Below are 15755 nucleotides of genomic sequence, written 5' to 3' on the forward strand. Positions count from 1 at the left end.
ATGCCCACATATTATGCAAATTTGACCTAATGCGGTAAAGTAGGCTGTGTGTCATCATTATATATATCCAGTTTATATCCATATTGTGGCACATAGTCTATCAGAAAATAACATAATTGATTTCCAGTTCACTGATTCAAGGAACACACATTGTTCAAGAATTAGAAACATATGCTGAGACAATTTATTACTAATTCCATACGCTATATATACATAAATAAAATAAAAACTTTAAGTACAAGTTTTTATTTTTCTTACACATGAAGAATGATATTAAACAGCTTCATATATTGGCCAATTTGGTCATTTATGAACATCCGTCCAATTTTAAATTAACCGCTTAGCTGCCTGTTATGAAAATATACACTAACAAATATATACAATAACAATAATAATAATAAAAAAAGAGTAAAATCATTATTGAAACTTGTAGCTTTGCAAAAAAAAAAAAAAAAAAAAAAAAAGTTATCTCGGATCGTCGATATGGCGCATTTGAGAGCATGGCTATTAAAACTTAAACCAATACAGAGGCAATACTTTTCATGAGGTGGAAAATTCGAAAAAGTTTTTGTTATTGTTTATTTATTATTTTACCACAAGAGGGCACTGGAAAACTGAAACGCGCTCATTTGACCCTTTCTCTTTACCATGCATCTCGCAAATTGTATTTACTTTTTGTTTTTATCTGTTTATGTAATTTGATTTGCATGAAATATACTTAAGATTAAAATACGTTAGTGCTAAGCACCATAAAGACATTCTTAGCCAGGTTTAGGTAACTTAAACTTAAAGCAAGAGGACTACGAATATCTCTTCACGTACAATTGCAAATCGTTTCAATAAAAATAGTATTTGCCAGCAGTGGTAAAGTGTCTGAACACGTGAATTATGGTTCATTCACTGCTACCAAAATATCACATTTTCTTGTTTCATGACCTTGAGGTCAGCAATCCAATTGCACGCCCTTGTTGTACGTGGTGTATGTTTTAATTTCACAACGTAAGACCAAATTAATCAATTGCTCAAAGCGTATGCTTTTTTTTAAGAAACAGCGTGTGCTTCTTCCTCGGCTCACTTAATCTGCGTAGTAGATAAAGCCTAGTAAAGCCTGTATGCTTTATGCCTTAGACACATTTAGATCTGTGAACATCTGTTTTTCAGATCCATTGTTTATGATGAATTGTCACTCGCATTTGTATGGTATCTATGGTAACAGAGAAGCAACTGTCGCGATATTTCCCATCAAGTCTCGCGACAGTTGGAGCGTCGGGCCTGGGGTAGTTTAGGGGTTGTCACTGGGACGGAGATTAGAGGGGAGTACAAGTTTTTGGGGTTTATTTATAAATCAGGATTTTGTCATTTAAAAAACCATAGGGTGTCGATTCATGATACGCCTTATGTACTCTAATCCGGAACTGGTAAGGTCATGTTGTTTACAGAGCTGCTGTACCTATATTATGTACACAGTTCGTATGAATAACCAAGTTACTGTACTTATTAATATTACTACTACTACAGTAAGTAGAATAGGCCATAGTGCATTTAATGTTTTATTAAAGCCTTAGTAACATGTTTTGTATGTATTTGTTTTTTATTGTTTTTGAAAGGTTTAGCTTTTTAACCCGTCCGATGATGTGTACACCCCGAGCACCATAAAACGTCTTGTCGACTTGAGCGTGCACATCGAGTAAATCTAACAATATTATTCTTATGAAATGTTACAATTACTACCTTTTAATCACTTCAAATCATATTTTATGGGAAATATCACTGCGAGCACTTTCAAATTTGGTAAACGATGTTTATTGAGAATAAGTGGCTGTGGCCTATGTCTGCTTTGGCTCCCTTGAGATACTCTCATCGGTGTTTTAATTTGAAAATATGGGACGCCTGGGACCTAATTCTAAATTAGTTATTGAATTGCTAACCTAAGTATGTATATATTTGTGCGGTGCATAACCCTAAATATCTATGACTCTTTTTCAACCTAGCGGTTAATATTGTGGTACAAAAAAAAAAAAAAAAAAATACTTGTTGCATTTTATGACAGCTGTGTTGCTGAGTCTCGACAAAACATAAAAAAGAAACATTCACAAACTGCTATTTTGTTTGTTTAAAGATTAACACTCAAAGACTATACTGCTATAAATGTAACTCAGTTATCACTTGAAGTCATAAGGGGAATGACTCACTGTTATAGTTTCAGTCATGATGTGCAAGATAGCTGAGCTGAAAACAGATAGTAGGTGCTTCGTTGGCAGGTGTTTCTGTATCCAACACTGCACAATCTACTAATGCTGAGGAATGGTCTCTGAAATGATGATTATGGGCCATACTGGAGAACATGCTTTGCTGTTGCCTTGTAAATACTGTCTCTAAATCCTGGTGATTATTTTAATTATTAAATATAATTATTGATATGTCAACCTTTTTTTCTCTCAGGTTATGAGAACTGAGTGATAGGAGGATACACTGTGCGGTACTCTGTGTGATGGCAGGACGACCACATACTTATGACAGCAACTCCAGTGATCCAGAGAATTGGGATTGGAAAACACAGAGCAGACCACGCAAACTCTGCAAGCATTCAAGGTAAGTTAGGAACTCAAAAATGTGTGTCTGTAACTGGAGAAACCAGTTGACCAAAATGTAAAATAAATCTGACTCCTGACCGTTCTAATGCATCATATTAAATGACTGTCAACGCTGTAAGCACACACTGTTAGTCTGGAGGTACACTGCAGTATTTTCAAAATGGAACATTTCATTTGAGTGAACTTTAATGCCTTTGTATAGAATACAGAAAATAGGCTGTATGGCCATTGTTGTCCCCATTTCTCCCATATTCTGTACTACTAAAATCCCATCAAGGTACAAATATTTGCCAACCAGGAAGCTGCTGCTGTTGTATGGTTTTACAGATTAATACATGATAACAACGATTACCTTTCCTTTAATAAACAACTGAAAATATCTCCCTCCATTGTTCTTAGCTGTAATAGCCTTCAGCCTGAGCTCAATATTAATGCTAATTAATACAAGGAAGTAGATAAAAAATTATGGAACCTTGCTACTAGAACATGATTGTAACACAAACATGTAAAATCATATTCTCTGTTCTACTCAGAATCCATCCCCAGAGGTATCTTTCTGGGAGCTCTGGGTTGTTAGTAGCTGACACACTGTAATATTAGTTATTGGCTGGGACAGAGTGTGCAGAAGTGGATGCTGTTAATTTAAGCTTGAAAAGTCAATGGTACGAATTTGTTGTGTCATTCTCAATACAAGGTTGGATTTCTTAGCTATCGTTTGATGGCTTGCTTTTATTTACATGCTACTCAAAGAATGCATTGAAGTGAGTGCTGTAATGTTCTGCATTGTTCATTTTATAATCAAGTGGAAAATGTGTCTAAGTTCATGAAGATATGAAATGTCTAATAGGGCGCTCTAGGCATTTCACTTGTTTCATCTGTGTCATTTAAAAAAAAATGTACTACATAATTCAGTTGCTGAATATAGTCTGGTAATATGGTGGTGTGTGGGTGATAGATTCTTTAAAAAGTTGATCTTCAATGTTTTTCTCTACCAGATATTCTTGTTGCTTTACCTGCAGCTGTGTATTACCGTATTCCTTCAAATTTAAGACGCACTTATTAAACCAATTTTTCCTTCTCAAAAAATGGCCTGTGTCCCGAATTCGAATACAGTATAGTGATGCATGTATTAAAATTGCTATCAAAAGATGTGACTGCCCGAGTACACAAACAGCAACGTGACTGACTGGCAGTTGACGGCTTCCGTAGTGGTTATCCTCCAGAGCGGACGCTCTCCTCCTAGATGTAAACAAAGCAAGCTTTCGCTCCGCGCCCGTCTGTGTAGCTATGGCTGCGGTGCAGTAGCCTCGAACTGCAGCTGCTGCATTAAGCAGGTGTAGGCTGTCCAGGCACGCCCCCCAGCCAATCAGGACCTCCCGATCAGCTCAGCTCCGGTCAAGCCTTCCTGTTCAGTTCTAATCAGACCCCTGCATTTTTCTACTTGCCAAGCAATACCACAGTTCACAAAAAGGGAGAAAAACATGTGCGAGTGATCACAACTCGAAATGAGAAGCAGCACCTAACTGTAATGCTAGGTGTGACAGCTGACAGCTGCAAACTACCTCCATACGTCGTTTTCTTATATGAGTAAATGCATCTTTATTTGATTTTTTAATTTTTTTTTCCTCAAGTTGAGGGTGGGAAATTTGGGCTGCGTCTTAAATTCGAAGGAATGCTGTATTTTATATGTAATGTACAAAAGAGGAATTTTTAAAAGGAAAAATTGACTTCCCACTGCAGTTTTTGTGCTGCCTCCAATTACCTGCTCTGCTGCTGTTTGTATTGGCTTGGGAGCTGCCTTCTACTTGCCCTTGGATTGCAGAGCAGCAGCCCCCGTCAACTTTCCGCAGCTTGTTCTGGCAGTTTATCACAAGCTGCAGTCCTGGTGCCCGTTGGGGGCCCATAATGCAGTCACATTGTCTTCAGCCAGGCTACCTGTTTTTTAATGGTTCGTTTGCAATGGTCTGTCTCTTTGTTCTTTATGTCTTCTTGGCCTATCTTGGGGTCAAACTGGTTTTGTGAGCAGATAAATGGAGTCGGTGCAAGGTGTTTAACTTAACTCTGCTGCATGCAGTAAGCCTGTGGTAGGCAAAATCGTGCTTGCTGTACAGAACGTTCTGTAATGTTTGTTCACCTGCCAGCTTTAAATACATTTCAAGAACAAGAGTAATAGCAATCATTAGCTATACAGTAAGTACCGAAATGTGCAAATAATTTAGACATACTCGGTTTCTTTATGCTTTAACATACAGCTATGGCTGAAAGCATTGACTTTATCTAATAATTTAATTTTACTGAGTTGCACGGAGAAAAAAAGCCCCATAAGTGATTGATTGAGTGTTTGAACCACACCACTTTGGCCTGAATAAAAACGTTTCTAAAGTCTGTCCTTATATCTGTGTCTCGTACTTACATATTTACAGGTGCATACTGTAGATGTGTATTGGATTATACTGAGGACTGGTGTTTGTCTAGTCTTTTAATTAGATTTCAGCACTACTAAAAGTCTTCAGGCCATGTAGAGATATATATCCAATTACATTTTTAGTTGAATGTGTCCCCCCCCCCCCCCCCCCCCAAAAAAGATAATTTGCACTCCCGCACACATCAGAGGATCCATTCTCATGTAATTAGTATTGTTGACGTCTGAGCTGGTAGAAAAGTGATGTAGTCACTACACTGCACACCTTTTGTTTCATAAATATTTTTTCTGTCCGGAGACACACCTCTTGTTAAACTGAGCAAATAACAAGGCAGAATTGGCAAAGAAACAATTGGGAGGATTAATTATGCGTTTACATTAAAAGGGGCGCTATTTAAATTACAATGGGGTACACAGCAGAGAACCTGTGTAGAGCAACGAGTCAGTCAACAGTACAACTTTTTTTTTTTTTTCATATTTTATCCTGGTTATTGTAATAGCAGTAAAACGCTATTTGTGAAGTACTGTACATAGGATACCTCTCACGACATTGCTGGACTTTTACTAAACTGTTTCATATTTTTTATTATTATTCTAATGCCACCAATAAGATAAACGGGTCTTTTCAAACTCTTGGCTTTAATAAAAATAAACAATTGTGGTAATATTTATTAATTTACTTACTTTAACTGTCAACATTATATTTCTATTCAAATGCCATGTTTAATTTATTAATACGTTGTTTAAAAAGTGGGTGAAAAAACTGAATTTACTGTTACCAAAAATGGAAAATCTGTAGCCCTAGAGGTGGTTACAACTGAAGGCAGTGCAGACGCCCGTGTTTTCTACAGTAATATAAAGCAATTCTATGCAGGCCACCAGTTAAGCATGCAGCCTACTGACAGGGCTGCATATATGATAAGATCTCAGACAGGCTTCATAAAGGTAAATATACGCTTCATTAAAAAAATGGTATTTATTTTATATATATAAAAGCAGATGATGATTCAGAATCCGAGGCAGAGCCACAATAAATATCTTATTTTAATTTAAAGCAAATTGTAAAATTGTTGTGGTACTTGTGTTGGAATATTGGTTCAAAATTGTATAATGCAACAAAAATAATATATTAAAGGGTTAATGTGTGGCCAATGTGTTTCTCACTGATAATTTACCCTTTCTCAGTCAAAACAGCAAGTTTCCAGTATCTAAAAAGCTTAGAGGGAATGCTGGTAGTAATTCTTCATATTCCTTTCTTTTGTCATAGTATTTTCTTTTGTTTAGTGTAGAAATAGTAAAGGGTTTTAAAATAATTTTTATTGTAGGCATATATAGGGAAATATATTGGGACATTTACTTCCCAGAATTTACACAGCCTGACAAGTCTTTACATTAAATAGTAATAATAATCCTTCAGCAATTTAAAGATGTTCAAGGTAATTATATTGCCAACGGACACCGTTTTGAAAAGCTGACAAAACCTGCATAAACTATGTACTCCCAGGTCATCCGTGTTTGAAAGTCACTTAGTTTTCAACCTCCTCTGGGCCAGTCCTGATTTTTAAGTGGCAGGAGTCCTGTTTTAATCCCCCTTGATTTTCTGCATGGGTGGAGGAGTGGGCGGCCATCTTTTCAATATTTCATTACGATTTTGATAGAGGCTTCTGCAGACTCACAGCCAAAAGAGTGGCTGCACAGACAGGCCCTGGCAGACCTCCAGAAAAGATTCTTGCTTTCTCTTTTTCTCTTTCCATTTGGATCCCTTTTTCTAAAGCTGGTGCTTCTTGCATCACCCAGCTGCTGCTGCTGTTTGGTGATGTAGTAATTGCAGGCATGAACGCTGCTCGCAGGAGGCTGAGGGGTCAGAAAGACGTCAGCAGCACTGCACTCCGCACGTCCGACTCCATGCCTGTGATTGAAATGATTTGTCTTTATAGTACGAGCCTCCTGCTGTCTGAGCTGAATGACTTTTTTTTCTTCTTGGAGGATTATTCTATTAAATAGCTCTCTAGCTTGCTCTAGCAATGCTGCAGAATGCTTTGGGGTGTTTAAACCTGAGGAACATGCCAGGATGATAATGGGAGTATCTCAAATATGAACTTTGAAAGTAATGCCCAAGGATGCTAAGACAGCTTCCAAAGCTGCTTTGTTCAGAGTAGCGCAGGTCTTTTTTGCTTTCGTCCCTGAGTTCATTTCATGTTGCTTTGTCTTTAACCTGCAGTGCAAGGCAGCCGGGTACGTATTCTAACAATGGAATTGCTTTTGCTTCAGGGAATGTTTAACACAATTTGTAATCTAAAGTAATTTTCTTATATATATATATATATGTGTGTGTGTGTGTGTGTGTGTGTGTGTGTTTTGTGATCTGTAAATACGTTATAGATGTATACTGCCATAAGGGTGTGAGTAATTTTTGTAGTAATTGTTGTTTCTGATTTATTTTATTACAAACAGCAGTCAGTTCTGGTTTACCTCTGTTTAAAATGGTTTGACAAACAGGAGTGAAAACACACTAAAGCCATCGTAGTGCTTGTTAGTTCAGAGAAGAACAAATAATAAATAAATATATATATATATATATATATATATATATATATATATATATATATAGGACAGCTTTTAAAAATTAAGAACGCTGTGCCCTTTATTTTAGGCATAGAGGAATGGACAGTTCGGGTCACTTAGGTAGGTAGACAGATCCTGTATACCTACTTGAATTTTTATTTAAATAGAGAAAATATATTAAACACCTAACAATATAAAAAGTAAACCTCTGTACTAATGTTTATATAACAGCATGTGTAATAGTATGCTTTCTATTTAATTTCTGTTGAATTTAGATTTTTTAGGAAAGCATTAAATGCTGTATATTAGTATTTAAGTTACCGTATTCCGTAGCCTCGAACTGGCGCTGCTGCGTTCTTAAAGACGTAGGCTTCCTGGGCACGCCCCCCAGCCAATCAGGGCCTCCCGATTTAGCTCAGCTCCGGGTAAGACTCCCTGTCATGATACCTGTACTATTCAGGTGAAGCTTTAGCTCATGAAATGGGTAGATTGCTGATGGAGGATTGCTGAAGGTGCATGAGCATGCAGCACCTATCAGTTGTGAATATCTGTATTGACTCCTAAAAATGAATTACAAATCTTTAAAAAAAAAATATTAAGGTTATTTGCTTCGTGGTTACAATTCACCTGCATGTTACAACGTTATCGTAACACAAAGACATGACAAAATACTGATTGCAGCTTAGCAGAGCTATCCTATCTAATTATCTAGAACTACTTTACCCAGTTTTATAATGGGCAAAGTGAATTGCCCCCCAGGGTCAGCCAGTAATTTAGTTTCTCTAAAAATGTATCATTTTATTTTCCAACCACGTAAAGAATAGTAAGCTTCATTTTCAGGTTACCAAACTTGGGGCTTGGAAGCAAAAACAACTTGTTCTATGAATTCTACTTTGTCAATCACAGCAGAGTAGAACTGTATGTAGGCGGCTTGTTTTCTCCTGCTGAGAGGTGGAAGATGCTTACCCAATAGGAGGTAAAAAGTGCCATAATTACCCCCGGCTTCATAGAGGGATTGCATTCTGCCTGACAATTCATAAGAATCATTTGTTGGAAATGTTTACACCTTCCTTTCCTATCTGTTCAGTGGGCTTTCTTGTGCAAAAGGGCGTGCTGTAATTTTGGCATTTGGAGTACACATTGGACCGAGGCCTCATTTACAAGAGTGACCTGGCAAGAGGTCCAGAAACACAGTAGTCATTTCACATCATAAAAAAACAACATCACTCTAAAAAACAATGTAATCCATTTCAATCTTGGATCAAAAACATTTACACTTCAATATTTCTTGGAACCTACTAATTAAAATAAATGTAGGCCTAATCGTAGTCATTGTTCTACGTTTAAATGATCATTTGTTTTGTTTATCTGAGCATATCCACTATCATATACACACAGTACCTGTAAAGTACATTTCTATTCATGTCAATTATTTATGTTGTAAAAGTCAAGTAATGTATTGCATTCATTCTTTCGATAAGCACCTTCATTTGTGCCTTCATGACCGTGCATTTATCTGATTTTCTTTCTTGACACCAAAATGCATTAAATTGTAAAAAACGTACCTCAGCAGAACTGCCAAAGTTATGGATCCAGCAAAATAACAAAGTGTTTTACAGCTCAAGCTAGTTCTGCAGTACCAGCACATTCCCTGTAACAGAATTCTAACTTACCCTTTCAGATTGAATCACTTAACGTACCACTATTAAAGATGGGGTTGTTCTTTAAAGAAAAACTGCAGTATTCTAAAGTGAACCCCTGGGCTTTCAGGACTGGATAATAAATGTAATGGTTTAAAACTCAATTTGAGCGCTGCCATTGACAAAAAAAAAATGTTCAGTGCAGTACCACACAGTTTTAACTACAGATGTGGACACATTTGATCTTAATGGATTTTGTATGAATTTTAACAAAATTCATAAACGCTCTGGTGCACTAGATATAGTAATGTGTTTTCTTAGTGGAGCTGTATCAGTTGAAGATCACTCGTACTAGGGCTGCTGTGATTAAATCAAATCTATTTTCGATTGATTCCATTCCTCATTATATACATTGATTTATAAATACTGTATAATCGATTCAATAATTACATTTTTGTAACACGCATAGTTAATAACATTATTTAAGTTTATCAACGAAGATGCACCGAACGAAAATGTATGTGGGCGGTACGATCATCGATATTTATTCAAACGATTATATTTTGTGTGCCCAATTAATAGATTGCTATTTTGAGGCTTAACTGACAGCCCTACTCCTGACTTGAAGAGCATTTGCAATGCTTTACGACTCAGTTTCTCTTTTAATATTTGCAGTGGCCCATCCCGTGCATCAAAGCTAGAATCTGATCTCACGAAGATGAGTCTGCATGGCGCTAGCGGAGGATATGACAGATCAAGAGATCGGCGGAGGTCAAGTGACCGATCCCGGGACTCTTCACACGAAAGGGGAGAGAGCCAGTTGACCCCATGCATAAGGAACGTCACCTCCCCTACTAGGCAACACCACGGTGGTAGGTGCTTTGAATAAAAACCAGTATCTGAAGTCCACAATAGTTTTTGATGGGTGAAAAGGATATCTATGTTGAAAGCCATTTCCTTTGGAACCAATTCCAGTAATTTCTCATTTCTGTAGGTACCATAAATCAACTGTAATAGGAAAAGCTACTCTGTTGTCTAGACCTAGACGTTTTTAGTCTCAAAATGTTATCTATTTGAATCTGTAGAACAAAAGCACAACTACCTGATTTATAGTCTGCCGGTCTAAAATCTGTCTCCTTTCGCGCCTCAGTGCTACAGTGATGGTGATGCAGTGTGATACTGAATCGGGAGGCGGTGAGCACCATCATTCTGAGGGAACAGGTTCTACATCATAGTTTAAAATGATCTGATTCAGAGTGACCATGACCATGAAAAAAAAAAATATATTGGTGTGTTCAAACCATATGAACAAGTTTATGAACACATGTTTTCATCTCTGGTTGTGAATACACACTGAAACACGGTTTTGAGGTCACTGTCAAACATGTATCCACCGAATGTGCAATATAGAAATGTAGATTCTTTGAAATGCTGATTGTGCAGTTTATGAATCCATTAATCCCATTTCAACTTGCTTTCTTTTAAATAAATGTAACTCTGAAAACTAAAAACAAACATGTCCATGGCTGAGACTTGTACTGCAGTTCAAGTTCAACATAATTATCGCAACAGGACCAAAGAACATCGTTACATTATTATAATATTACAGACTTCAATTATCATCACAGACCTGTCATACTGATTTTGTATTTCAGATCGAGAAAGGGAGCACAACTCTTCATCTCGGCCCACCAGTCCCCGTCCTCAGAAAGCATCGCCTAATGGCTCCACTGGTAGTGGTGTCACCAGCAGTAGAAACAGCAGTCTGTCCAGCACAGAGGGGAACTGTAAGACTGTTGGGGTTGGGGAGATGGTGTTTGTGTATGAAAATGCAAAGGAAGGCGCAAGGAACATGAGAACCTCAGAACGAGTAACACTCATTGTGGATAACACTAGATTTGTAGTAGATCCTGCCATCTTCACCGCACAGCCTAACACTATGCTGGGAAGGTACGTATCGGAAAATAGATATATTTTTTTTTTAACTGAAGGCCATGGTTTTAAATTCCCTATGTCACATTTTTGAGTTTTTCTTGAATCTAGAGAACATCACGTGGGGGTAATGGCGCAGTCTGTCTGTCACACTGACTGTTAGTCTATCACATAGTGTATGTTTTTGCATATATCTAGAGATAAGGACATTACTGAGATTATATAATGTATATAGTGTATCATAATACAGGGGTATATAGCTGTTTTTATAGATAGAAGAATTCGATTTTTGTAATAATAATAATATCATTCTTCTCTACCACATCTTCTCAACCCATCATCATCATTCTTATATCTACCAATATATAATCTGATGGTACTGTACATTGTTGTTAATTTTAAAAAAAAACTTATTTTAAATCAAGGTTTGTTCTCTTTTTGGTAGAATGTTTGGATCTGGCAGGGAACACAATTTCACACGTCCTAATGAAAAGGGAGAGTATGAGGTGGCAGAGGGAATCGGCTCCACTGTGTTTAGAGCTATTCTGGTAAGCATGGTTACAGGTGGATTTTTTTTTTTATTGCCGCTCAGTGTCCAATATATTTGACATTGAAATGGGTATCAGAACATACCCAGAGCAGTAAAGTGCCCCATGTAATTGCTAAATATGAACTTATTCTTCTACTCCCAGTAATTCAGTGGCTGGTTGCGCTGCTTAGAATTATTTTTGAAGATAAATAATAAAGTTTAAAAAACAAACAATCCACCTGGCTACACTTTTATCCACTGTAGTGCCAGTAAAGGACCTAGAATCTCTAACATTAGACTGTAGTCCATGCATCTTCATGGTAAAGAGATTTTTTACAGAGGTTTAACAATTCCAATTAGGGTTCCATTTATGTATTAAAAGAAATATGGTACAGAATACTGCTTAAACTTAATCCCATCCCAGATGATGATGATTATTATTATTATTATTATTATTATTATTATTAATTAATTTATTTCTTAGCAGACACCCTTATCCAGAGTGATTTAGAGTTGTTGCAAAATATCACATTACAGATAAGAGCAGTTATGAAATACAATAAAGTCAGTGGTAAGTAAGAGCAAATTTAAATGAGAGAATAAAAAAACACAGTAATTACATTTGAGAGCGATTTCAACTAAGAGCAGTTAAACTTACAGTAAAACTGTTTGCTTAGAAGAGTAAACTCCATTAAGAGCAAGTAGTAAGTACAGTAAATGGATAAGAACGATTTAAAATAGGAGCAATTACAAAAAATGTGAATACGGTTACCTTTAAGAGCAAAATCAAGTTCAAGATACAGAAAATAGATATAATTGAGAGCAGTAGTAGAATACAGCAAAGTGTAGAGCAGTTAAGTGCAGGTACAAGATGATGCAAGTACTGGTACAGTTGGATGCCATATAGTCCAGTATAGTAGAGGGTTTATATTGTGTGTACTGTACATGGTAGTACATGGTAGTGTCCTTTTTGATTGTGAGGAGGCATGTATTTCTTACTTATTAAACACATTGCAGCTAAACTGGATTCTTCTGCAAGACTCTCTTTCTTGGCTGAACCATTTCTTTCAGGCTGTAAATAGATACCAGCACTCCAAGGGAAAAATAATAATTGGTGCTACTAACATTTGCTTTTAAGTAAAGGACTATGAGAAATGCTTCGATAATGGCTGCATGTTTGTTTTTGGCAGGATTATTATAAATCTGGGATAATCCGCTGCCCTGATGGAATCTCTATTCCAGAGCTGAGAGAGGCGTGTGACTATCTCTGCATCTCCTTCGACTATAGTACTATCAAATGCAGGGACCTGAGTAAGTATGGCTTTTATAATTCACTTCAGAAGAAAGATTTATTATGAGGAAGATCAGAACACCATTGAGTCTAAACAGCAGAATGTGCCTTTACTAACTGTGTTGCTGTTGGAAGGAAGCATTTTAATGTTTTCTGAAAACTGAAAGTAAAAATGGTATGTCTAATGCACAGTCTGAAGCAGTTCTGGTACTTTTCATATATATACTTTTTGATTTATGAGTAGAACTTACACTCCTAAAGATTATGTTTAGACATTTTTCAGTAATTTGCATAGATACTGAAAGTATGTTTTCAGTTTTAACTTACATAGCTACTTTCTAATATACAAAATTAAATAGGCAACATTACTAGCAAAAACAGTTCAATTAGTAACAAACTTTTCCAGCTTATTCTATTATTCTTTATAGAAACAGGCTGTCCGGTGCTGACCTTAATCTCTTATTGTTGGTCTGTAGGCGCACTAATGCACGAGCTCTCCAACGATGGAGCACGTAGGCAGTTTGAGTTTTATCTGGAGGAGATGATCCTGCCGCTGATGGTAGCCAGTGCCCAGAGTGGGGAGAGAGAGTGCCATATTGTAGTGCTGACAGATGATGATGTTGTCGACTGGGATGAAGAATATCCTCCACAGATGGGAGAAGAGTATTCACAGAGTAAGACGTGATGAATTGATATACTTGCCTCAAAAGTGGCACTGAATCTATTTTAAATAACATCAAGCAGTTTTTATACATTTTCTTGCATTCTGTCTGGAAACTTTTTTTGTTGATATAAGCTCTTTTCAGAAAAAAGGGTGCATATTATTATTTTTTTTTTTTTTACCATCACCAACAATCAGTATACATCAGTATAAAATAAGCATAAAAAAGTATGTTCAAGATAATAATTCCTTTTTTTTTTTTTTCAGTAATTTACAGCACAAAGTTGTATCGGTTCTTCAAATATATAGAAAATAGAGATGTTGCCAAATCTGTTCTGAAGGAACGAGGTCTGAAGAAAATCCGATTAGGCATTGAAGGTAACATTAGTAATAAAAATGATAGTTTGGATAGTTTGCAGGTGCAGATGGGAATATATGGTGCTGCTGACACAAACTAGAAGCAATTCTAAGCTTTTCATCCATTCAATAATTTAGTTTGCAAGAAAGTCTAATGATTTATGCAGACTGAGTAACTAGATTAGTTCAGATGAACATTTTTAATTGGGAGATGCCACTTGGGGGTTTCTGCTGTTTCACTGCCTGTTTGCAGAGATAGTTGTTATGCTCCTGTATGGGAGAAGGTGAGCCGTATTTAAACACAAGTGCAAGTTTGCAACATTTACTTTGGTACAAAATTATGCAACAGAAATGTAACAATTACTATTCTGGAATCATGAATGCAACTGAGAACAGTAATATGCAATGTCTTTTGTCTGGGAGAGAGAGTGACCAGTATTGCCATTTTCTTGAGCTTTTCAGTCTTTGGGTTGAGAGCTAGCTCTGTGTCAGACATTTATTAAGTTATACCTTGCTGTCTTCTACATTTACTGTATTTCATTTATTGTCTTAGGGTTTAAAACAGATTTCTGACTGTTTATGTTTAGATATACACTTATTATACAAGTATAAAATTAGTATTATTGGGACTGGCATTTCTTCTAGATAACAGTGGAGGTTTAATACAGATATGTGGAGTTTAGGAAAATGAATAATGATCTATTTTCCATATGCAGGTTACCCCACATACAAAGAAAAAGTGAAAAAGAGGCCAGGTGGCCGCCCAGAGGTGATTTATAATTATGTCCAGAGACCCTTCATCAGAATGTCTTGGGAAAAGGAGGAAGGGAAGAGTCGGCATGTGGATTTCCAGTGTGTGAAGAGCAAATCCATCACTAATTTAGCCGCGGCTGCAGCGGACATTCCCCAAGACCAGCTGGTGGTGATGCACCCCACCCCACAGGTTGATGAGCTGGATATCCTCCCGATTCACCCCCCACCAGGCAACAACGATCCCGATCCTGATGCACCGTCTCCTGCTGTTTGAGGAAGAGCCTTATGTTTAAATCACAGCATGCTGCTGTCGGAGGAAATCGAGTGGCACCGCTGCCTTAATAGCTCGCAGTTCATCCACAGCCTTAGATGTTCAAATAAATGATGTGACACCAAAAAAGCGATGCGTTTTAATTTACCACCTTTTTATTTCCAAAGGCGTAAAATAGTTCATTCTACAAAACTATACAGCAAGTGGGGGGGAAAAAGAGGAAAAATAATGTAGGCTTTCATACTTGATTCTTTTGACAAGCCCACTGTTTTCAATGCAGCCTGGCAGCATTAAGTGTTTACTGGTTGGGGCTGTTACGTCGTTTGGTGCTTTTTGTGTTTTCAGTTGGCTTCCACTTGCAAAGTTTTGAACATTTGCATGTATCTGAGGTGGTGAAGCTGCAGTAATACAAAATGCAAGGAATTTGAGCACTTATTAAAAGAACAGCATTATAGTGATGCGTGTGGTTTAACTGATTGGTTTCAGGGTTTTTTATATATGCTTTTAAAGATATATTCAGCTTTTAATAAAGAATTCAAAAGCATGATGTGTTGGTGTTTTTGCTTTTCTCAACATAAAACTGTTTGTTTACAAACGCATATTCTGTCATTGTTCTACTTATTAGATAAAAGCTGGAATTGCCAGCTGTGCCTTGTAAAATTGGAAATGATGTGAATGAGTACCAAAAAATAGTTGCACTGTAGTTTTTGCATTTAGCTGGTTTTCAGAGAAATTCTTAT

The 15755-nt window shown here is 36.9% G+C and overlaps 1 protein-coding gene across 2 annotated transcripts; it reads left to right on the plus strand.

Moving 5' to 3' along the window:
- Positions 1 to 1243: 1243 nt before the first annotated feature.
- On the plus strand, positions 1244 to 15559 carry LOC117434620 (BTB/POZ domain-containing protein 10). Of its 2 annotated transcripts, XM_034057209.3 has the most exons (9): positions 1244 to 1418; positions 2443 to 2592; positions 9897 to 10093; positions 10877 to 11171; positions 11599 to 11701; positions 12873 to 12993; positions 13450 to 13647; positions 13902 to 14012; positions 14708 to 15559. In XM_034057209.3, exons 2-9 carry the CDS (start codon positions 2492 to 2494, stop codon positions 15016 to 15018), a joined length of 1437 nt encoding a protein of 478 aa, XP_033913100.1. In that variant the 5' UTR covers positions 1244 to 1418; positions 2443 to 2491; the 3' UTR covers positions 15019 to 15559. The 2 variants fall into 2 exon arrangements, with proteins under 2 accessions (XP_033913100.1, XP_033913099.1); XM_034057208.3 differs by lacking the exons at positions 1244 to 1418; positions 2443 to 2592 and adding an exon at positions 6965 to 7251.
- Positions 15560 to 15755: the final 196 nt, after the last annotated feature.

The sequence above is a fragment of the Acipenser ruthenus genome, chromosome 28 (genome assembly GCF_902713425.1).
Source record: "Acipenser ruthenus chromosome 28, fAciRut3.2 maternal haplotype, whole genome shotgun sequence".
In the NCBI taxonomy this organism is placed as follows: Eukaryota; Metazoa; Chordata; class Actinopteri; order Acipenseriformes; family Acipenseridae; genus Acipenser; species Acipenser ruthenus.

Bases quoted from the DNA above. Each gene is read 5' to 3' on its own strand.
- LOC117434620 (XM_034057208.3), top strand. From the start codon at position 7,127: ATGCCCAAGGATGCTAAGACAGCTTCCAAAGCTGCTTTGTTCAGAGTA. The intron at 11,702-12,872 runs GTAAGCATGGTT...TGTTTTTGGCAG, and splicing joins CTGTGTTTAGAGCTATTCTG to GATTATTATAAATCTGGGAT. The intron at 12,994-13,449 runs GTAAGTATGGCT...GTTGGTCTGTAG, and splicing joins TATCAAATGCAGGGACCTGA to GCGCACTAATGCACGAGCTC.